The following is a 24,569-nucleotide window of genomic DNA, read 5'->3' as shown; positions in this document are numbered from 1 at the left end:
TTGGACACCAGGTAGGTAGCACACAGTACCTACAACAACATACTCTCAAAACTTAATTTAAGGTTATTCTTTGATCATGAAATTAGGAAGAAAAATGTAAAGGATAGGATCAGATATCCAAAGATATTACTCAAGACACTGATGGTGGATACGAAATATAAGTCTTTTAGAAAGACTCCAAAATCTGATTTTAAAATAACTAAAGTATAACCTCAAAAATCACCGGATTGTATCTAATAACTAAAGGATTTTAAGCAATCAATTTTACAATATATGTTATTTTTTAAATGAGCTAAAAAATGAGAGTGCTATACATTAAAGATTACAAACTCTCAGTCTGCTGGTATGTTTTAAGTTTTTTGCTTTGTAGTTTTTTACCTGAATAAGTTGCTAACACTGAGAAGATGATTTCACATGAAAATCCAGGTTTCTGTCTTCACCTCAAAAATCAGCAGCTCCAGGCTGGACGCGTTGGCTTAAGCCTGTAATCCCAGCACTTTGGGAGGCCGAGGAGGGCAGATCAGGAGGTCAAGAGATGGAGACCATCCTGGCTAACACGGTGAAACCCCTTCCCTACTAAAAATACCAAAAAATTAGCCGGGAGAGGTGGCGGGCGCCTGTAGTCCCTGCTACTCAGGAGGCTGAGGCAGGAGAAAGGCGTGAACCCGGGAGGCGGAGCTTGTAGTGAGCCGAGATAGCGCCACTGCACTCCAGCCTGAGCGACAGTGCAAGGCTCCATCTCAAAAAAAAAAAAAAAAAAATCAGCAACTCCAGCACCTTTTATTCTTGCAAGGCAACAATCTTGGAGGTGCGCAACTCTATCTGTTCTTATAAAATTCTACTAGAAGCTTCTCTAAAAATAAATTCTTTTATGTTACTTTTTGAATAACACGGGACTTTTTATGTTGCTTTAAAAAGAAAAGAAAGTGTGTATCCTTTTGCCAACTTAAATATATTCCACTAGCACCCATGAAGAACCCATTAGGAAACAATAACTGCCATGAAGAGTTTGGAGTCCAGGTAAATAATTCTAAAGGCACAGGAACTCTTGGAAATTCTAGTGAACATTTACTCCACAACCAACCCCAAAGGCAAAAACCCCCAAAGTGAACATTTATTCCACAACCAACCCCAAAGTATTTGCCTTTGGGGTTGGTTGTGGAGTAAATGTTCACTAGAAATCTAGATCTGAGGTGTCCAATAAGTCACTAGACTCCAAGATCTGAGGTGTCCAATAAGGTCCTAATTTCCAGTAGGGTGACCTGCACCTCCACACCTTTATGCATGAGAGCAACATTTCTTACAACTTCACAGGGCTTACAAAAGCGGCAAGCAAGTCCCTTCACCCAGGGCATCAGCTGCCATCTATGAGCTAATCCATTAATCAGACAGATACTCAGAGCAAAAATTGCTATATATAGGAAATGAGAATCAAATCAACTAGTCCTCTCAAAAGGATTATGTTATTTCATATAAAATCTACAATAAAGCATTTTTAAAACATATCACATCCCTTCCTTTTTAAGGCTATCTGACAAGTCAGATGAGACTCCTTAGATATACTGTAAGTTATTTTTGTACTATTTGCTAGATACCACATCAATGTATGGTGTTCATAAACAAGAAACAGTTGCACTCTACAAGTCTATAGAAATGACAGTTCACAACGAGCTGAGACCAGGAGATGAGAACAAAGTATAATCAAACAAGCTTTTCTTTTCCCTCATAAATACTATCAGAAACATAATTTTAGCACCCCTGAAAGCAACAAGCTAAATTTGTGAATTAAATAGATGTAAAATATATTTTTATTGCAAAGCAAAGGAAAGAAAAATGCGATCTCAAAGGTACATGCATGGGTATCTATAGCAGATTTTGGAGTCTACTTTTATGGAACACATTTCATGAAAATAAGCTTTGCTTCTACTTAAACATTTCAAAACATTAAATGTGTAATAGTTTTCCTAATGGCATATGGTTTGAATTGATACTGGTAAATAATTGTACATAAAATGAAACTACACTGAACTAAATGTTAGTAAAAGTGACAAAATAAAATACTAGCAATATAAACCATTGCATTGGGTGTATGCCATATTACCAGGTGAAAAAAATTATTGCAATTACAGGCTTTCATTATTTATTTCACTTGTATGTAATTACATCTTACACATGTCTATTTAGTAATAACAATCTGAGACATTATTTTGAGAATATAATTAACTAGATAGTAAAACAGAACGTGTCTGTTTTACTATTTTTCTCTTTATTTCAAAAAAGTTGGTCTTTGTTAGTTGTGTTTAACTGCCATCTAGAGTTAAAATGAATCCATTTCTTTTCCCCTCTACTACTTCTCTTCAAAATTTTAGGCATACAGGCATACATGTTTTACTTCTATTTCACATCAAACAAATATTCATCAGACAACAAAACTGTAAAAGGATAACTTTATCCAATTTTTCAAACTACTGTTAGCAATTACACCCGCTGCAAATATTTAAAGTTGACTAAAAATTGAGACTTACATTTACACTAGTTAAAATGCTATTTTTGACTATATAAACAAGCCAATGAACAACCTAATACACATTTGGACTTTGGGAAATACATTGAAAACTTCAAGCTAATTTACAGTCTATTTCATAGCCTACAATTTGTTTTTGTTTTTTTTTTTTTTCAGAGTCCAAGAAAAGCAGACCCAAAGAAAAAGACACCCAGTAGTTACTTCATTTTTTCACATATGAAAAATATGATTATGAAAAATTAGCTAAATCCCAAGTGCATATTCAACTAACTAAACTTTTTACTATTCTTATGGCAAAAGTGACATTCAAATCCCAATTTCAGCAGGGAGTTTGTAAGAATAAGCCATCAGTACAATTACTCAACTTTCAATTTAAGAAAGTCATTATTAAAAATCAATTTTAAAAAGGGATACTGAAGAGAAAGATAAAATTAGATTTGAAAATAAGACTTGATGCCCTAGCACAGAAGAAATGTATTCACATGAAGTGTTCCAAAAATTAGGTACAATATTACTGTTCTTATATAAATAAAGGGTATAGGTCTTTTTAAAATTAACTATCCCAAATGCATTAAACCACAACAGATTTTTCTAACAATATTTTTACACATCATTAGATCCTGAAACAAAGAAGTTGCAATCCAGTAAAACTGCAACTCTTGTTCTTTCAAAGGAAATTATATGCAAGTTTTCAAGTGGATGGACACAGCAAACGATGATGAAAAACTGGCTGGTGCAAAGAGCCTTGAATGTTTTCAATAAACACAACTGTAGAGCATTACAAAAAGATGAGAATGGCAGACTACAATACTTATCACGTACAGTACTCAAGTACACATTTAAGAAGGTTCTTAATTGCTTGCTTAATTGTGGACCAATAAAGTTATTACAGGATTATAAGAATCAAAGAGGAAAAAACGGAGAGAGAAAAAAACTAAACAAGCCTGAAGACCATGAATGAGAAAATGCCTACCTCAAGAAAAGCCTGGGTTAAACAGTCATAGAGAGACTAGTGAATGTACTGAGAGCCACCAGAAAATCAGGGAAACAGGATTGAAAAAATAATAATAAAACCTTCTATAAATTACATACATCTGGAAAAGTATCTGTTTAAGACAAAGGATTTGTGTGAGCTCTAAATTACTGAAATTTGTGAAGTAAAAAGTACAGATGGTCCCTGACTTACAACAGTTTGAGTTATAATTTCTTGACTTTACAATGGTTTATAAGGTATTAAATGCATTTTTGACTTACAATTAGTTTATAAGGATGTAACCTCATCATACATAAAGGAACATGTGCATACACATTTACTGTGCATACTGTTGGGGCTTAAAAAACAACACTGCAAAATGAATGGTGCTTTGGCATGCTGAACACTTCGAACCATAATAGGAAAGCCTTATAAATTACCTCAGAATCAAGGACTTTCTTATTTTTTTTCTTTTGAGATCAGAGTCTCGCTTTGTCACCCAGTCTGGTCTCAAACTCCTGGCCTCAAGCGATCTCCCACCTCAGCCTCCCAAAGTGCTGGGATTATAGCCGTGAGCCACAGCACACCTATAATCCCAGAATCAAGGATTTTCTAATCTCTCCTGAACTCCCTTCTCTCCACCCCTAGAACAGGGTGAAATTTAACGCCTAATATTCCTTTATCTGCCTTAAGACCTGGCCCACCAAAGAGAACATAATTGCCTTCCATCCTATCCTTGAAATTTTATTACCAGGAAAGAAGACTAAGGCATGTAACCATACCTGAAGGGATTTTGTTCTGCCTGTTGGGCTCAAATTACAAAGAAAATCATTTACAAGCTAGTATTTCTACCTCCCAGGTCCATTCATCTTCCCTAAAGTCATGTATTATCTCTCTAAAAATTGCCTACAGCACCCCCTTCACCATTTCCCTCTCCCCACTGGAGTATTTAAGCCTCAACCATCTGACTCCTCTTTGAGTCTCATATTTTATATGGCTCCTGTGTTTATGCACATTAAGTATATTTGTATTCTGTATTAGCCCATTCTTACACTGCTAATAAAGACATACCCAAGCCTGGGTAATTTATAAAGAAAAGAGGTTTAATTGACTCACAGTTCAGCATGGCTGGGGAGGCCTCAGGAAACTTACAATCATGGTGGAAGGCACTTCTTGACAGGGCAGCAGCAAAGAGGATGAGTGCACAAGCCAAGGGGGAAACCCCTTATAAAACCATCAGATCTCTTGAGAACTCACTATCACGAGGACAGTATAGGGGGAACCACTCCCATGATTCAATTATCTCTACTTGGTCTCACCCTTGACACATGGGGATTATTACAATGCAAGGTGAGATTTGGGTGGGGACACAGAGCCAAACCATATCCTATCCCTTTTTCTCTTATTAATTTGTTTATTGTCAGTCATTTCCACAAAGGTTCAAAGAGAATAGAGGGGAAGCTTTCCCTCTCCCACTATAATACAACAAACAAATGACTTCCTAAGAATCATCATGCGTGGTTTCAATTTAAAATTTCTAATGTTTTCTCAAGTGCATTTTACAACTACTGAGGTTTTTGTTTTTCCAAGGAAGGAAGAGGCATATGCAAATTCACACTGGCAATCTCTAGGATTGAACATAGTTTTATCAGCAAGATGTTACTTCTACAGAGAATGTCTAGAACATAAACATCAACTGTGAGAATGATTTCTCTATTGCAGCATTTTATCTGATTGAACCTAAATTGATACCTGGTTCACTAACAAAAGCTCTAAAGAAGTATCTGCTTATAAATTCTCTCTACTCAATATCCATCAAGGGCCAATTTAAAGCATTTCAGATATATTCTGAGTACAGAATATTTTACCATAATAAAATGAACAGACTACAATTATGGAACAAGGTAAATTTCTGATGATTTTATTTCAAAGTAAAGTACACAGGCAATTGGACCCACTTTACCAAATTTTATCCAGGATTTCCTGAAATAGTAAGAAAAACTAACTATGTCAGTCATGAGCTCTTTATTTTTTTAGTACTTGTCTACCCAGAGTAAACGCAAAGGGGGTCTAAAAAGATGGCCTTTATATAAACTATAACAGAATTTACTGTTAATAAGTTGGAGTATTTGAAACAGTCAGGATTTTGCAATTTTTTTATTTCTTACTCTTCAAAGCTTGTCCTTCCTTTTCCATCCTCAAGCCTTCCTTTTCTGTCTTCATTTCTATTCTCTACTCAACAGTCTTACCTCCTCCAATAATTTCCTTTGTTACTATCAAACCTCCATTTTCAAAGTATCTGGCATCAGAAATGAAATCTTCAAAATTAAGGAAAATGAGGAGAAAACATTCTTCCCAATGCTTCCTTTCCACTATGGCTCACACCAGATGTACTCACATGCACACATTTCTATGCAAGTTGCTTCCCTCACTTAGAACACTCCACACCACACTCTCCTGCCACCTGATACACCCAATCACAAAAAGACTTCCAAATCAGCCCATTTTTCAAGGTCCACCTCAGTGCTTCAAAATGCTGTCTATACTATTCCAGCTCATGGTGCTCTTTCCTTTCTTATCCTCATAATCGGCATACTTTTTAATTACATAATCTCAAGATAACATACATAATTATTGAGAATACTAACATCAAACAGTTTGGAGTTCATTTACTAGCAGTGTGATCTTCAGTAAATCATTTCTCTAAGTCTCAATTTTCTCAGCTATAAAAATGAGGATAGTAAGACTTTGGCACACTTGTTCATAGGGTTTTTATGAGGATAAGGTAATTCATGGAAAGTGCCTGGTACAGAATAAGCATTCAATAAAAACCATTTTTATGTTGTCAGCCATCATCCTCCAGCTTTTTGTGTATACTTTAAAAGCCCAGCCAGATTCTAGGCTCTTGAAGGCAGATTACATCTTACAGATGTTTAATACATACATCTTTATAGAATGTATGACTAAATGATACAATGTTTTATAAATAATGAAGGTAGGGGGCAATTATAGAAGATTATATGAGGCTGAGGAGATAATCATAGCATGCTGGTGCATAGAACTAGTCCAGGGGTTAGGTTACAATAATTTCACAACACTTTTGCAGACTGTCTCATTATGGGTCAGTTGTTACTTAGCAGGTTGCAATAATTTTCATGGCAGGCTGTGAATACATTACTCCAGAAAGTATCCAAACTTACCTGATAAACACAGAAGCTATATATTAATAGATACACTGTTGCTAGAGATTCTTCCTCACCAGCCTGGTGACTCACAGAAAGGATCAGCTGTGGGCAATATGATGAGAAAGGCAGCTATCACTGTAGATCTTTAAGTAGAAAGTAACCACTTTTATTGGATGCTATAAAACAAATTATCAAAGTCTATCTAGATAACCTCCAAGTGTCTGTGATATATTCCTGATTACTGTTCTTAAAAACTGCAAGAAAACTCCCAAGGTATTCCTTAGTTCACAGCTAAGGCGGATGGTGACCTACAAAAGTTGGGCTCAAGGTTGAAAGAGCTGGATTTGTTCCAACTGTGTTACTATGCAAACTTACACAAGCAGGGAGGTTAGCAGTTTGTCAAGCAACAAACAAATGCTATAATGAGCCTACAGTTATTATTTTCACACAACCCATTACCAACTTAAGAAAAATCCTTATTTGTAAATGTACATAAAAAATAAACAAGAATTCCTTGTAACCATGCAAAAGCTCTATTTCATTCCTAGAACACAGGACCGCTCAAGGATCTACTTTTCACCTTTCCTAAGTGGTAAGGGTATGCAACAGCAAAATCAAAGTTCCTATCAAGTGCAGACAGAGTACTCTGAAATTATGATGAATGTTAACGGGAGGAATTATTTCATCCGTTCATTCAAAAATATTTACTGAGCACCTGTATGTCAGGCAGTTCCGGTTGCTGAGGATATATCAGCAAAGCAGAGACAAAAATACTTGTTCTTAGAATGTTCAAATTCTAGTGGTGGGTGCACCGGCAAACAAACAAATGAGTGATTACACAATATACAGATTGTTACTGTGTTATGGAAAAAATAAAGCAGATGGAGGACAGGGAGCCAGGATGTGGGGATCTTCTTATATTGGAGATTAAAGGAATGGTCCTGTGAGGAGGTAGATTGAAAGATACAAGGAATCGAATCTATAAATGTCTGAAGAAGGGGCTTTCCAAGCAAAGGAAACATTAAGTGCAGAGGTCCTGACGCAAGAGCTACGTTTTACGTAAATATTCTGGAGGAGAAAATTAAAAATACACCTTGGATTTTGGAGTCCTTAGCTCTTTGTCTTTTACCAGCAGAGCATCCTTTATACAGAAAACAACTTTACCTCTCTTGAACCTTTTCTTCCTCTGTATATTAGAGAACTGACACTACCACGTACTTCAGTTACTTCAAGAACAAAACTTAAGAAACGCACGTTACAGCCACGAGATATTATTACAAAACGCTAAATTAACAACCAAGTTTGTCTCCTTGGCTGTCAAATGAAGCTAATGGTGCCCATTTCACAGGGCGTTGCGGGGACTCAACGAGATAACCAATGTAAACATGGCGAATGACACTCAGAAACCCCTCAAGGCGTAATCCAGCAATACTATTGTCAACGCGGGGTCTACCAACAATGAGCGGGCAGGGGCTCTCACTGCTCTGCTCAGTATGAGACGCCCAGGACGAAGCACCTCGAAGCTGATTCATATGCACTCGCTGAATAAATCGACTGTAAATTCCACACACTTTAGAGTACTTTGCCGAATTTTTCGCACTTCTACATTCTGCTAGGACATTCCAGCTTCTAAGAACCCAGCTTCACTCTCTAAAACTCTTTCAACATATGCAGGTCTCACTTTAAAAGGTCTTGAAATGGACTTACTACCAGACTGCCTTTCCTTAGGGTTCGTAAAGACCCTTTCAAGTCACCCTCCCGCGCGCCGCGTGCCACACGCCCACCTTCTGGTTGTCGCGACTACACCTCACGAACCTTTCGCGCCCCAAGGCGTCCCTTTATAAAGATGCGGTGACGTCACCGCGCGCCGCGCGTGCGCAAATATGGCAACGTGACCACGCCCTGGCCTGCGCTGAAGCCCCGGCGTCGGCGCAGTAGCTGGTGCCTTCCCGGAAGGGCTCAGAGGCGGGCTCGGTGAGTGGAGTCGGACCGTGGATGGGTGCCCTGACTGCCTTGACGGTTGCGCAGGGGCCTGCAGGACCGCTGGGGAAGATGTTGTTAACGTAAAGAGCCAGGTTGATGAGGAAGGTTCATGAGTCCTTTGGGTATAAGCGGGAGTTGGGGCGGCCGGAGGACAGATGACTCAGAGAAGGTGCGGATCTTCGGTTCTAAGGGAGAATTTAATTTGGTTTTGTCTGAAGTGCTGATAGCGGGCCTCACAGAAAAGTTACCATGAACCGACTTTCCGCGATTCCCTTGGCGCTGTGTTAATTGGCCTCGTTGCAAAAGGAAACCGAGAGGAAGGCGGCGAGGATTGGCCTGCGGTGATGTTAGCTGAAAATATCTGTAATTAGACCCTGGAGGGCGGGCCTGTGAGCGATTGCTGTCCGCGGTGCTGAAGGAAAGGCAGCCACGCCTAGAGGAGGAAACCTAATGAGGGCAGGGCGGTGTTTCCGTTTTCCTTGGCCGGGTTCAGCGCCCTACACTCAATAGGCGTGGGATTTCTAGCGGGGCTGGACACTCGGGCGGTGTGTCAATCTTTAGACAATCTTTATAGAGTGCATAGATGTTTAATTTCATAAAATTTAGGAAAGCTTCATTTCAGGAAGGAATTTTATTCCTCTTTTTCTTCCTTAGGGCAAGCACTTTCAGCTTATAAGCCCAACCAGATGAGTTGTCTGCAGTTTTGGAGGCCTTCAAAGCATTTCACTAGACCTCTGTCTGTATCGGTCCAATGTCTTTAGCCAAGGTGAGCTTGCTCATTGTGTAAAGTGTGCCATGAAAATGGGCTTTCCTACACTCCACAAATGAGAGTGCTGAGCAGCCAGGGGAAGGGGAAGGCATCTATCTAATTGTGCTTTTCCTCACAGTTACGCATGAAAAGTAATTTCCTATTTAGAAGAGAGATGGTAGAACTGGGCACTCTTCCAATAAAGGAAAGACCTTGAATTTCCAGTTGGTTCTCATACTTGTTTGCCTGCCTTTCTGTCTATGTGTGTTTGCACATGCATAAGCGATGGTGTTCCTGTGTTGAATTTTACAGAGCAGATTTTTTTTCTGTTGATGCAATAAGACGTTTACTAGTCTTAGTACCAGCTGCTTGTTTGTTTTTAATTCTGATTAAGGTTAGAGTCTAGAAAGAAAAGAGGAGACAATACGAAATATGTTGGGTTTACCTAATTCACAGTGTACTTAGATGTATCTGGCATGCTGAATAAAAATGTGTTTAATTGCGTCCTTTCATTTTATACATTATTACATCTTAAGTTTTCTTTTCTCTTCTGAGAGAACCAATGGATTAAGCTACTAAAATAATCAAATGTTGCAAAGCTGAGGACATGTGGTAGAAGTAACTTTAAATGTTTTTATTCTTTATGACAGCTTTGATTAAAGATGACTTCCTTGTTTGCTCAAGAAATTCGCCTTTCTAAAAGACATGAAGAAATGTAAGTTTTTTTTAAAAGGATGATTCAGATATAGAAATTGAACTAGCTTTGTTAGTGAAATATTGTATGTACAGGATGACTTAAAAATTTGAAAGCATGTCATTTTAATTTTCTGACACTTAAGAGGTTTTAGTGTTAGGGAACGTCCTTGTTTCTTATGAATAAGCAAGATTAAAAGGTATGTTCTATGTATTTTTACTCTTTGTAAGTAATATATAGATAAATTTGGCCCTCCTCCCACCCCTTCTAGGCTCCACATTGGTATTTAATGGGCTTCTCTAAACCTCTTACCCAGGACTGGCCTCATGGGTATATGACTTATATACAGTCACAGGTCCTGCATTTGGTTTAATGCTCTCGTGCCATTGTCTTATATCATTTTGGACTGGACCCTCAAATTGTGTAGCCAGTCCTGCTCTTTGTTTTGTATTATTCACTCTTTTCCTCCTCTCTCTGTGGGCTTTCAGGTTTTCTTTTTCTTTAATTAATTACCAGACATTCTTTCCTTGGCTCCTAAGATACTTTCCTTACCAAAAAATTGACTATTCATAGACTTGGGATTTTAATTCCACCTTTAAGACAGCCTGATGAAACACAGTGTTTCTTGAGAACCTCCACAACTATTTGGGAAACAGTTTGACTGTTGTGTATACCAACTTATGTATCTTTTAATCATCTTACATATTGTCTTAAAAAGAACAAAAATGTATAAAATAAGCATTTGACCAGCAAGAAACTTTTAAAGTATATTGTATGTAACAAAGTAGTTTGAAGATATTTACTTGTAATTTTTTACATCTTTCTTCAATTACTGTTTTACCTTGTTGTGAGTATGCATACATACACACAGCCTCTCACTCATATATCAAACCATCATCTTTCTCTTGGAAAAAGAGGGAAAAAATATTTTTATTGCTTCTTCAAACATATGGAAGTTTAGCACAATTCTAAATGTGTAACATGAGATTCAGGGGTACTGAAGTGTTAAGCAGAAGGTTTCATATAGCAAGTTATATCAATGTATGTGTGTCGGGAGGTATATATAACTATGTGTACAAAGGGATATGTATTACAGTTTGCATTTTCACCAAAAATTAAAACATATCTTCAACATTCTAAAATAATTTCAAAAGACCAGAGAGGCTAAAAAAACAGAAGTATGTACTTATGGCATATATAAAGAATATGTTAATGAAAATAAAAATGATTTTAACCAGATTGACTTAAGACTTATTGAACTACCTCAGATTTTTCACTGTCTTATTAGTCGACATAGTAATTGACTTTCAGAATAGGTTAGAGTTGAAGTGAGGTGTTATTAAGAAATGAATTTTTTATATTGGTCAAGTAGTAAAATGTTTGCTTTTAATTTTTTAACTCTATATAATCTTCATTTTCTTCTAGAGTATCACAAAGATTAATGTTACTTCAACAAATGGAGAATAAATTGGGTGATCAACATACAGAAAAGGCATCTCAACTCCAAACAGTTGAGACTGCTTTTACAAGGAACCTTAGTCTTTTAAAGGTAAGTTTCCATGACTTGAATATAGAGATTTATCCCACCTTCTCAAAAATCTTTTAGGTAAGTTTCGTAATATTGATTTATATAATTTATTGGTTCTGAGTAATAAGTAGAATTACTAAAGCAGCATCTTTTTTTAAAGCCCATGTCAGTTAGATAAGTAACATATGTATCCTCATTTTTTTAAATTAAAAAAAAAATTGAACTTTGTTTGCAATCAACTAGAAAATCAATGACTACAGAAGGAATTGTAAGGTCACCCTTTTGCAAGAAGTAAGAAATAGAAGATGGACCTTTCCATCTTTCATCTTCTTTTATTTGAAAGGAAATCCTGAAAGGCCATAAAGTACCTATAAGCTATTGAGAGCCAACTCACAACTATCAAACATCATAAAAACAAGAACAATTTGATTTTGCCTGACTAGGCAAACACACAGAATTCATATCTATGATAACAGATTTCCCAGCTCCCTCTTGATGGATATGGAGGAGTGGTCAAAGTGTATGATTGTGCGGGGCCTCACCATTTGGCCAATGTGCCCATTTGGAGTAGAATCATATGTGTAACATTTTTGGCTGCTTGTTATACTTTGCTTCCAGAATTGTATGGCTTCATCCATAATTAAAACCCTAAAGTTTGCTTCCATTCAAGCTTCCAAGAGATCCTATGACTAAAACATTTGGTAGTAAGACTATATTATTTAAGTTATAAAGCAGTGTTTTCAGTTTTTTATTGTTAAATATTTTCATCGATAGGCATGATATAGTTATCTTCTGTCCTCACTAGAGGATAAAGGAAGAGGAAAATTCAGTTATCTTCTCAGCTTCTGGCAGTTTGATCCACAGTAATTTAAGTCACAGCCATAGTGCTACCAAAGCATTCTATATTGCCATATGTCTTACTTGCCCAATGGTGTTAGCAATATTTATTTTTAAATGGAAATATATAGGATAATCTGGAATTTGCTCTGAAAAGTTAGAAAAACTAAATTAGAAGGCTTAATTGCTACCTACCTGCAGCACGTGATATGATATTTAGTTTTCAAGCATTTTCCTTTTAATGAGCAAGTATTTGATGAATGCTTAGAGGGTCCTTACTGTTGAGCTAGTTCTGGGCAGAAAGTAGGGACAACAAAATAAGTATAAATCAGAGCTCTTGATATCAAGAACCCAGAGACTTTGTGTGATCAAACATTAAATTACATAGAATAGAGTCAGGACTACAGAAATAAGAATTTAAAAAATTTTTGAGAGCTAGAATATTCAAAAAGGTCTCATAGAAGAAGCTAAGCCTAGCCTGTATTTGAATAGGCAGAAGGCAAGGCATACTGTTGGATTCTTACAAAAGAGCCAAGACCAGAAGACTGAATGACCCTGTTAATGATCTTGGGAGTGTGACTGACTAGCTTAGAAATACACAGGAAACAAGGTTGGATATGTGTTATCGGACCAAAGAAGTTGAGACTTGATGTATAGACATAATTCAGTACTGAAAATGACTACGCAAAAGAAAAATATAGACTTATATAAGAAATAAATGAGTGGGTATTTAAGGAAGATTCATTTGCTATTTAGATGCAAGATGATTTCAAAAATGGAGAGAATAGAGTTCAGAAGGGTAGCTAAGAAATCATAGTCATACATATATAAGGAACATAATGAGCCTGGTTTCACAGTTATGAGAAACTTCAGTTTGGTATGATATTTTTCCCCTGATTATCAAAGTGAAATATTCCCACTGTAAAAGAAAAAAAAATTAAAGGGTAAAGAAATAGCATACCTTCCATATCATCCCGCTGATCTAAAATTAATATATTTTTGTATATTTTCTTTGAGTACTTCAGTAAACATTTATTGAGTACCTATTATATCACAAACACAGTGCTTGCTGCTAGAGATGCTGCCTCTTCTCTTTTTTTTGCATTCTTTGAGTCATTGCATATGCAATTTTTCAAATCCTACTTTCCCTCATATGTTTTTAAACTTTTGAAAGAATTTTAGTGGCTCTACCATAGAAGTCATTATGAAAGTAAAATAAATGAGACTTAGCCAGGCACAGTGGCTCATGCCTATAATCTTTGGATTATACTTGGGGAGGCCAAGGCAGGAGGATCACTTGAGCCCAGGAGTTCAGGTCCAGCCTGAGCAACACAGCAAGACCCTGTCTCTAAAAAAGAGTTTAAAAATTAGCTGGACATGGTGGTGCATGCCTGTAGTCCCAGCTGCTTGGGAGGCTGTGGCAGGAGGTTCCCTGGAGCCCAGGAATTCAAGGTTACAGTGAGCTATGACCATGCACCTTAGTCACTGTACTTGCAGCCTGAGTGACAGAGTGAGACTCTGTGTCTGGGGAAAAATAAAAAAATAAGACTTGATTTCAGAATTTTGAGTTGGTAGACACTTTAAAAATATGTATATTAGATTCGATTCTCATCTAAAGGTATTTAATTTTTTTAGCATTAAAACTTGTTTTCATGTTAAAATAGATAGAAGTGGACCTGCTTTGGGTCAAAGCCCCACCTGTTCAGTCTTTCCTTGACTGCCCAGCTGTGGCTTTAAGGAACTGTGAAAAACCACTGATTTGGGCTAATTCCTTAATTTAAAGATGAGGAAACCATAGGGCAATTACTCCTGATACTACTTGTTCAGGACAGGTTAAGTTACATCTAGGATAGGTACTTCAGAAGTACAGCTACACTTTAAAAATGGTTCCAATAAAACTTGAAAGCATTTCTGTACTAAGAGTACAAAATATGGATGACCTCTATTAACATCCATTACTTGACCTTATTTAGATCTTCTGACCAATATAATGAACATTAAAAAGGAATGAGCTTTCACTTTTGAAAAGGACAGTATGACACTAGCATTTTGGAATGATATGGTTACATAGTTTAAAAAGCCAAATTTGTTCTGAAAGTAGTATAATATGAGTTCAGTGAAATTGATGGATAAAAGATACAAAAATCAATAGTAATTCTAGGTATACAACTGGAAAATATAAGAAATTACATTCACATTAGCAAAGAATTCTAAAATACTTGGGAATGATCTTAACAAGGGGTTTGCATGATTGGTGTAAAGACAGTTATTACTCTGAAATGGAAGATTTAAAAAGAAAACTTACAAGGAAACATGTGCCTTAATCCTGACTAGGGAGACTATTGTTTTTTTAAAGTCAGCTGTTACACATACCCTCTGAATTGAGTCTTTGTAAAAATTACACATAAAATTAAAAAACACAAAATTATTTTTAGATTTAAGTAAGTTCCAACAGAATTCACCTTGAACTCAATGTCTGTAAATTCCTTTGGAAAATAGCAGGAATATAAAATATCAAAGAATGTATTTTATAAAGGAGCAGTGAGGAAGAAACCAATTCCATCAAATATTTGCACATATTAGTAAATCAATAGATATGAATGGAGGTAGTGAAGAATAGGCTTCAGTCAGGAACTATCATAAAAGATAGTGAACTTTGAAAACACAGGGTGGGTGACTTTTCCCTGTTAGTATTAGTAAAATGGAATTTATCTGCCTTTTAAGAACATAACAGAATTGGTATAGATTTGGAAGAGAAAGAGAAAATTGTGTTTCTATAAATACTGCCACAATGTAAGCTGACATCTCTCCCCGTGTACCTACCATAAAATTTAGTTTTATCTAGAAAGGCTATTCTATAAGTTGGGCCAGGTGCAGTGGCTCACGCCTGTAATCCCAGCACTTTGGGAGGCTGAGGCAGGCGGATCACGAGATCAAGACCATCCTGGCCAACATGGTGAAACCCCGTCTCTACTAAAAATACAAAAAATTAGCTGGGTGTGGTGGTGTGTGCCTGTAGTCCCAGCTACTCAGGAAGCTGAGGCAGGAGAATTGCTTGAACCCGGGAAGCTGGGGGGTTGCCGTGAGCGAGATCGTGCCACTGCACTCCAGCCTGACGACAGAGTGAGACTCCATCTCAAAGAAAAAAAAAAAAGGCAATTCTGTAAGTCAACATCATCTCAAGAGTAAGCTCATGAGTAAGCTGGACAAACACTCCAGGTGAGAAAGAATGAGAAAGTGCTGCAGCCGGTGAGAGAATGCTTCCACTGAAGAACACCCTGGAAGCCTTCATGGGGCAGTTGGCAGTTAAACAGGGACTTCAACAAACTGCCACCCAAGATGGTCAGTGACTTACAGGACCCTATCTCTCTTCTTTCCTTCTTACATTTCTCACCTCCAATTCCTTGAAGAATACGTTTAATAAATGCTTGCATGTTCCTGTACCAATGACCCTGTATCTCGTGCTTTAGTATCTTATTTTTCATATCCCAGAAATTGGCCCTCCAGCAACTTAAAAGATTAAAACCAGCCTGGCCATAGCTGGGTTCACTGTATATATTTATAGTGAGGGATTAGATTTCAAGTTTTGGGGGGAGTGACATGTATAGGGATAGGGAGAGAAAGAGATCTCAGCATGTGACTTTCTGTGCTCATATTTTACCTTTCCTAATCATGAATCAACTCATTTAAACATAGCCTTCTCAGTTCTGCCATAGAGTAACATTTATACCATCATCCACACTGTGAACTTGTTTTTTAATTGTTAAAAGAGTTTCAAGCCTATATAGAAAAGGGAATGGAAGAATGTACTTACATGTGCTTATTACCCAGATTCAATAATTATCAAAACATGGCCAATCTTGCTTCATCTATATACCTCATCCCCTTCCCCAACCACTGAGATTATTTTGAAGATATTCTCCAGAAATCATATTGTTTCACCTTTAGCTATTTCTGAATATATCTATTTTTTCAGTGTGTATCATTAAATGATAAGGACTATTTTACTATTTTAAGCAAAATCACAATACTATTATCAATAAGAAATTACCACTAATTCCTCAAATATTCAGAGTTCACATTTCTCTGATAAATCTGTAGGCATGTTTACATTTGTTTGGATGAGAATCCAAATAAAATCCAACATTGTAATTGATTGGTACATCTCTAAAAGTACCCCCTGACCTTTTCATCCACTTTTAATTTATGTGTTAAAGGAATTAGGTCATTTGTCCTATGCGTTTCTCAGTTTGGATATTGCTAATTACATCTCTGACATATCATTTTGCATGTTCCTGTATTCTCTAATTCCTATAAATTGATAGAGAGCTGTGCTGTCCAACAGAATTATACTGTGAGCACGTATGTAATTAAAATTTTCTAGTAATCACTTTTAACAAAGTCAAAAGAAACAGATGAAATTAATGTTAATAACATTTTCATGTGGTATATACAAAATATTATTTCAAATGTTTCTACCAAATGTAATTAAATATCCCATATTCTTTTTCTTACCAAGCCTTCCAAATTCAGTATATGTTTTGCACTTACAGCACACCTTAATTTGGACTTACCACATTTTAAGTGCTCAATAGCCACATGAGGCTAATGGCTATCATATGAGCAGTGAAGTTCTAGAGGCTGGATCAGATTCAGGTTCATTGTTTGGGGGAAGAACATTTCCATAATTCCTGGCTGTCTCTCATTTTGGAATGTTGGCAGTCATTGATGATCATTGCCTAGATATATTCATTAGAGGTTGAAAAAAGAATATTCAAATTCTTTTATTCCTTCTCTTTCAATTGCTTGTTATTTATATGAAAGAGAATCTTCCCCTCATCACTTATTTGATTACACTGAAGTACAGTTCATGTAGGAAAAGGTATGATGACTTCTGGACACTTTCTCTATAGCTTTCAAAATCATAGTTTGGTTCTCTGGCATCCTCTAATGGTGACGAATAAGGTGGTATTTTGTTTTTAGTTTATCTGGGATTTGAAATGTTTCGATCCCTTGCAATTTTTATTCTTATTTATGCCTTATGTGTCCCATTTTTACTATGAAGTTTACTCGAAGCCTCTTCAAGTTAACACCTGAATGTCTTTGACATTATCCTAACAGTCTTTGATAGTTTCCTTTCTTTATGATGTAATGAGTTATTCCAGGCTCATTAGGGGCTTTTGCTGCCCAGACCTGGAATTGGCCATTGCTCTAAGAAACCCTGGTTCCTTTTGGCAGGAAATATATTTAGAGCCCTCAATCTGGGTACTAAGAATGCTTATTGCAACTTGTTTTGTTGTTATTGTTTAAAATAAAATACATCAAGAGCTCATAACAGTATCTCCAATTCAATTACACGATTGAAGATTTAACTTAAAATTGCTGATCTTATGCGTCTACCTTCTTTTTCTAACACCAAAAATCTGTTTCCAAAGAATTATTCTATGATACAGACATGGCTATCACCAATAATATGATTACTGAGAATGGTTTTCAGTAAGATAACTTTTACAATTTCTTTCGTCTCCAGGGTATACCCCCACAAAGGGTGTCCAGTCAATACTGTGTTCTAAGAATACTTGATGTAGCTCTTCTCTGTGTGGTTATACCACAAACTACATAATAGTTAGATTTGTCACATTTCGTTTCCAATTTGGAGGGAATTGCTTTTTTATTTGTCCTACAACTATATAAAATTTTAAATGTTCTAGTGGCAAGTCTATAAGACAAGGGAACAATGTATAGTCAAGTAAGTGTCGCCTCCCTTTTCACCCCCCTTTTTCCTTTCCCTCTGCCTGCCTCGGGTACCTTTTTTTTAAAAAAAGTTTTGGTTTATAATCAGGAAACTTTTGCATCTTATGTATTCATTTAATGAATATTTAATGCCGAGTACACGCCCTGCACTTTGTGAGATACTCAGATGCATAAATTTTGTATGGGACACAGTCCTTACCTTCTGGTTGTATATAATCAAAGGAAAGGTTCTTATGTGGAAGTATTAGGGTATAACTGGCTACAGAAGGCTAGGATCAAATTGCAAAGTTGTTTGTTTGTTTGTTTGTTTTCAGTCAGGCTAAGGAATTCATCCTCTATGTAGTTCATCCTCTATGTACTGGGTACATAGAGTGGGTACACTTCATCCTTTATGTAGTGGGTACTCATGATTTTTTAAGTCTAGGAAAAGACATATGCAAAGTAGTTCTTTAGAAAAATGAATTGATCCCCTCTTAGGTATGGATGGAAGTAAAACAAGACATACTGTAGGCATGCATCATACAGTAAGTACTCCTCAAGTATTTGTTGAATGAATAAGTGTAATAATAAGGCCATAGCATTAGGAATGAAATGGAAAGGCTAGGAGAGATATCCTGAAAGAACAATTTATAGACTTTTGAAAATTTAAATGGCAGGTATAAGAAGAGTTAAATATAGAGTATAGAGCATAGGTATCTGAGGGAAGAGAATTCCTACTATTTTTCATTCATTATATCCTGTAGGAATAAGATGAGCTTAGTTTCATTTGGTTGAGAAATAAGGGCTAGGAAGAAAGGTTAGCCATGCCTCTACAGTAAAAGTTACTGAAGCTAGATAGGACACAGTCTTGAGAGAGAGAAGGTAAAAAAAATATGAGAACAGCTGCCACAGATCTTAAGAAAGCTCACACTTAGGAATAAGGGGAGAAAAATTAGACAGCCAAAGGGAAAGAAAAGTAGGAATCAGAGGTGAGCATGTCTTCTAAGAAAGCAAATATCTCTTAAGCTAAGGAATAAGTTTTTCAGAGGCCTGATAATTTATAGTCAGAATACTGCAGAGATAACAGTCAAGTGTTTAACCATAGGCCTGCTTTACCAGGCCATATGTCTCCTACTTGTATCTGCTTTCCCATTTAGAACTCTGCTCTCCTATAAGAGATATTAAATATCTTTATTTTCTGGTCTTCAAGAAAAATGTTTATAATATTGTCTACAATGCTAGTGGCACCAAGATCTGCCACTAACAATAATCTTATAACTTCTTCGAGTAATGACCATAATTGGACTTGTGATTATTTTATTTGTGTTTATTTGATTTATAAAGGTAAAAAAACATTTTTCCAGGACCTTGTAACTTTTCAATGTAATCACACAAAAGTTACTAGGCTTCTGTATCTGTCATGGCATCAGCATCAAAACCTCTTTAGCATGCATCTTAGCTATAAATTTCTGGTATGGGATAGACATGCTAAAAATCAGCTTTTTTCCCTAAATTCATGGCTTTTTTCCTTCAAATCACCTTCCTCCAGACAGCAGGTGCATTAATGGTTGTGCAACTTTGGGGAGTCCCTTTAGGGAATTTCCTGTTTTTCCCTTTTACATTTCACACCCATTCCTTGCTCCCGCCGCTACCATCTGCTATCTCTTTTCTCCTGTTCAGCATTGGCTTCTTCACACCCCACTCCCACGCCCTTTTCCATCTCTCTCCGTCTGTCCAACAGCCCTCTACTTAGACTGCTCCAATGCTTGTACAGGAATCAGATAACTTTCTCTTTTCTATCAACTCACTAAGCTCAACAGAGAGACAAAATTTATATGGCCTGTGACCAAGGCCACTGTGAACTTGACAGACATAAGTGGGCACAAGACAACATGGGTGCTGATTTTGGGAGCGTTTATTAGACAATGCTCAAGTGTTTCACTAAAAATTTGTGGAATCCTGCATTTCTGGGCATTTACTTCATGTATATAGAAAGATAAGAATATTTACCAGGGTATGAATTAAGTTTAGTTACCTTGGTGTTTTTACAACTATAAGAGAAAAATACACATATCTACAAGTAAAACTACACATTAAAGCATGATGCTTGAATACTTTCAGCTGAATGACATACTAGCTAGCAATAAAACTTGCCATTGAAATTAGCTTAGAAAGTTAGTACTAAAAAAATCTAGATAGTATAATGAAAAGGTTCTTGTCATTAAGTACTGAGGTACCTCACTGAGCTTCCATTAAATATATGGAATATTTGCATACATATAACTTTTTAAATTGAACATTGAACAAATGGAATGTGTGCCATTGATACGCTATTTACATCTTCTGGAGACACTAGAACTCTTCACTTTTAAGATTAGCACAGAGTGGGTCTGAGTATCTGACTGTTTTTGTATCTGAATATTTTATTATTTTATCCTTCTGGCTGCTTTTAGTGATGTAAGAGCTACATTAATGTGCTGAACACTATTATAAGACACTTTTTGCATGAATTACTGACATTTACTAGCTATTCAAAAGTGAAAAGGCAGAACTTAGAAGTACCACCTCCCCCACCTCTATTTCAAAATAAGAAATGCTGTATTCTTTATCTGAAATGGATTAATTGAACAATGATCAGTTTTCCTACAGTGGTGTGCCTCCATCCATTCAAACTATATCCAGAGAAGAGTGGAGATGAGAGATTCGGGATATAGATATTGTTTGTACAGGTGCCATTTGTTTAATGTAAATCCACTTGAATATAAAATGCCGATATCTATTACAGGATATAGAAGCAGCAGAAAAGTCACTACAGACCAGGATTCACCCACTTCCACGGCCTGAGGTGGTTTCTCTTGAGGTGAGCATCTTAAGGAACAAACGTAAAAAGAGAGACTCTATCAGTAGCACACTACAAGTTAAACAATGGTTATATGTATTTTCCAGATATATTTATTCAGTAAATTAAAGAAGATATACCTGTTTGATCTTTTTATGTCCACAGTACTATGCTTTATACATAGGAGGTAACTGAGAAGTATCTTGATTTTTAAAAGTTTAGCAATTGGAAATTTTATAAAGATGGGGATCTTTTCACCTTGTCACTTAGAAACAACTATCCTGTTAAACCATAACAGACAATGTGCACTAAATCATGAGATGACAACACACCTAACTCAAATGCTTTTGCTGCTTGCTGATGTTAGAAGTAGCAGTTTAGTCCCTTCACCAAAAATTTAACCAGAGCTAATTAAATGCATATTATCATACAATATAGTATGGCTTTTGTCTGTTTTATTTTGTTCAGTTCAAGAACAGATTGGGAAGATGGTTGGCAAAAATAAACTATATTTGGTATATGAATACGTTTGTGATGAATGGGAATTTACTACATATAGAATAGTTTCATTTTGTATTTTTAATGACCTTTCTTAAATACAGGTTTTGCTTTCTGGGGATTAATAGACTCAAAATTAGAGGCTGAGAGTTTTACCCTCAGTTTTCTATGTCATCTAGGGTAACAAAACAAGGCAGTGATCAAGGATACAAAAAACTCTGGTACAAAGTTGTATCTTGGACATGTCTTTTTCTTTGTCTGATTCTCCAATACCTTACTCTGGCCTATACAGGACCCACACAATGGGAGTTACCCCAACTGCAAATGTCAGGGAAACTCCCAACGACGGGCCTCAGATGGCATTTTTCTTAACTAGTCTTGCACAGCAGGATGACCTTTACTTTAAGTATGTCAGGCTGTTTCTCAGACCACATGCATAGATATATAGACATATAGAATCCCTCACCATTTTCAACTTGCAGAACTGCTGTATTTAATGCTTGGAGTGAATATTTTTGTGTTTCTAGTGCTAACTCATTGGCTGAATTTCCAAAAATGAGATTGCTAGTGATGATCTAATATCAGTTGCCCTCCTATGACACAGGGCTTTGGGCAGTTTAGTTCTCTTGACCTCCTTAGGGCAGTCACCCAAGAAATCAAAGCTAGACACAACATGCAGTGTTGCATGAGCTTCTAAAGCCTATAGACTTCTACAGTCAGACCAATAATACAACATCTCAACTTCCAAGCTATTTGTATTAAAAATGATTAAATTATATTGACATTTTGTCATCATAAAAATGGGGAAAAATTATAGTGGATATATATTTCCTATGCAAGGGTCCAATGTATCTGATTCCTGTGCTATAACACACTAGTTATATTTCAGTTCCTGATCTCATCCCAGGTCAAATCTTTTGATGTTAATCCTGAAGCATGATTTATGTTTAATAATTTCATTGTAATAATTTCAGTATGGGGTAATCATTTGGTATGGGATTTGGAATACTAAACAAAAACATTTAATGGTTATATCACCATAAATGATACTATTGGCAATAATCATGAAGTTGGCCACAAGAGGGCGTGTAAAATCACAATAAAATTCTAAAACCTGTAATTCTGCCAGGCTCTGGTTTTACTGAGAAATTTGAAAATTAACACTAGTAAGTAGCCAGATTTTTTTCTAAAATTAACATAAAATATTCTGTAGAGGAAATGCATTCTACGTATATGTGTGTGTGTGTGTGTGTATACACGCACACACACACTTAAGTGAATAAACATTTAGACTATTATGAAGAGCCAAGTTCAATTGCTTGATATGCTTTTTTACTTTTGAATTTTTTTTTCCAGACTCGTTACTGGGCATCAGTAGAAGAATATATTCCCAAATGGGAACAGTTTCTTTTAGGAAGAGCACCATATCCTTTTGCTGTTGAAAATCAAAATGAAGCAGAAAATACCATTCAAAATGAGGCATAGCGATGACTTCTTCACGTGCTATTTCAAAAAGCCTGTTTAATAAAGCTTAATGTTAAGGTGTATGTAGGTTATTGCAGGAACTTTAGGAATTAAATATGTTCCTATTCTTCCATTATCTCCTAAGTGGCAGTGAAGATATGAGAGTTTACTGGCAAGTCTCATGTTATCACCTACTACTATTTCAAGGTCATGAATTTGCTTTCCTCCAAACCCATAGATGTGTTAAACACTAATATTAAAAAGTGGACTCTTTATTAATTAAATTATTGTCAGTGTTATGTGTGTGTTGTTTAAAAAAAAAAAAAACAATTTACAATCATTCTCCTCTAAGCAGGTATCTTGGCTCTGGTTTTAAGTTTTTTAGAATCCTTACTTTTTAGGGACAACGTATAGGATCAACATGGTTCTTTTTTTTTTTTTAACCATTATTGTTTGTTTCTTTTAACAAATTAAAAGACAGTGACACCTAAAATAAACTGCTTTAGTAAAATAATGTATGAGAAAATAAATTCATAGGATTTTTGTCCCTCACAGATAACCAAACTTCTAAAAGTTCTGGCGACAGAAAGAACTGAACTATAAAACAGTCAATAATTAGCCAGTTTCAGGAAGACTCAGACTTGGTTTGAAAAAGGATGCCTTTTAGAGCTGGGAATGGTTATTGGATTTTGACTTGGTTATTTAAGGATTGCCAACCTTGTGAATGCACATAACCCCACTCTTGTCTTTTCATCTTTAAACTTTCCCTTCCCGCTTCCTTCTATTTTCATTATTCCTGAAAAAACTGTCAGTCAGAAAGTGTTGGGTCACAACCCTAAACAGCTTTGAGATTCCTCAGTCCACCACTGCTTGATCACAAAAAAAAAAATTATGACTTTCCAACTGTAGAGGCAGCCTCTGCTAGTAAAGGGTACCTATGCTATATTACAATGAAATGTTTGTTTTAAATTTCAAACTGGTTTGTGTCTTTAAAAGAAGACAATAGGGAAAGCTAAATACACAGCAACAACAACTATATTGAAATGTCCATTGTGCCGATAAGTTCCTTTAAACTACCATCTTGGAAATATCCTGTTGAGTGGGTGTTGGTGTGGGTAACAATAATGTTGTTTTCATAATATGTGCTGGCAGATTAGCACGCTTCTCTACAGTGTTAACAGTTGTAATTAAGGAATAAACAGCACAGGGTGTCAGTCCGATGACAATTTCATCTATAGTGTCACAATACAAAATGTCACAAAATATTAGAACTGTTATATAACTATAAAAAGTATCAGCTTAAAAGCTAAAAGCCTTTGAAAAAAAGAAGACAGAGGAAGGAAGAAAAAAGAAAACTGGCATAGCAACCAGAACAATTTTATACCTTCTCAAGAATGTTCTGTCATGAAAATAAATTGATAATTTTTTTCTCTTACATTACAGTTTGGTTTCTAGCCATCCAGTTGATTTAGCAGGAGAATGCAGGTTTTTTTAGCAGCTTTGAATTGGTAAACAGATTTAGATGTAGTAGAAAGGAACATGAGGAAGTTTTTTTTTTTTTTT

The 24,569-nt window shown here is 36.1% G+C and overlaps 1 protein-coding gene across 2 annotated transcripts; it reads left to right on the top strand.

Moving 5' to 3' along the window:
• Positions 1 to 8,573: 8,573 nt before the first annotated feature.
• Positions 8,574 to 23,178, top strand: C2H3orf14 (chromosome 2 C3orf14 homolog). 2 transcript variants are annotated; one of them, XM_023199733.1, is made up of 6 exons: positions 8,574 to 8,656; positions 9,320 to 9,431; positions 10,064 to 10,128; positions 11,533 to 11,656; positions 20,991 to 21,065; positions 22,899 to 23,178. In XM_023199733.1, the coding sequence occupies exons 3-6, from the start codon at positions 10,076 to 10,078 to the stop codon at positions 23,025 to 23,027; spliced, it is 381 nt and encodes a 126-aa protein (XP_023055501.1). In that variant the 5' UTR covers positions 8,574 to 8,656; positions 9,320 to 9,431; positions 10,064 to 10,075; the 3' UTR covers positions 23,028 to 23,178. The 2 variants fall into 2 exon arrangements, with proteins under 2 accessions (XP_023055501.1, XP_023055509.1); XM_023199741.1 differs by having other exon boundaries at positions 8,649 to 8,834; positions 22,899 to 23,166.
• The last annotated feature ends 1,391 nt before the right edge of the window (positions 23,179 to 24,569 follow it).

This window comes from Piliocolobus tephrosceles, chromosome 2 (genome assembly GCF_002776525.5).
Source record: "Piliocolobus tephrosceles isolate RC106 chromosome 2, ASM277652v3, whole genome shotgun sequence".
Taxonomy (NCBI): domain Eukaryota; kingdom Metazoa; phylum Chordata; class Mammalia; order Primates; family Cercopithecidae; genus Piliocolobus; species Piliocolobus tephrosceles.
Note: the sequence above shows the minus strand (reverse complement) of the source record. Positions and strands in the feature narration are given on the sequence as shown.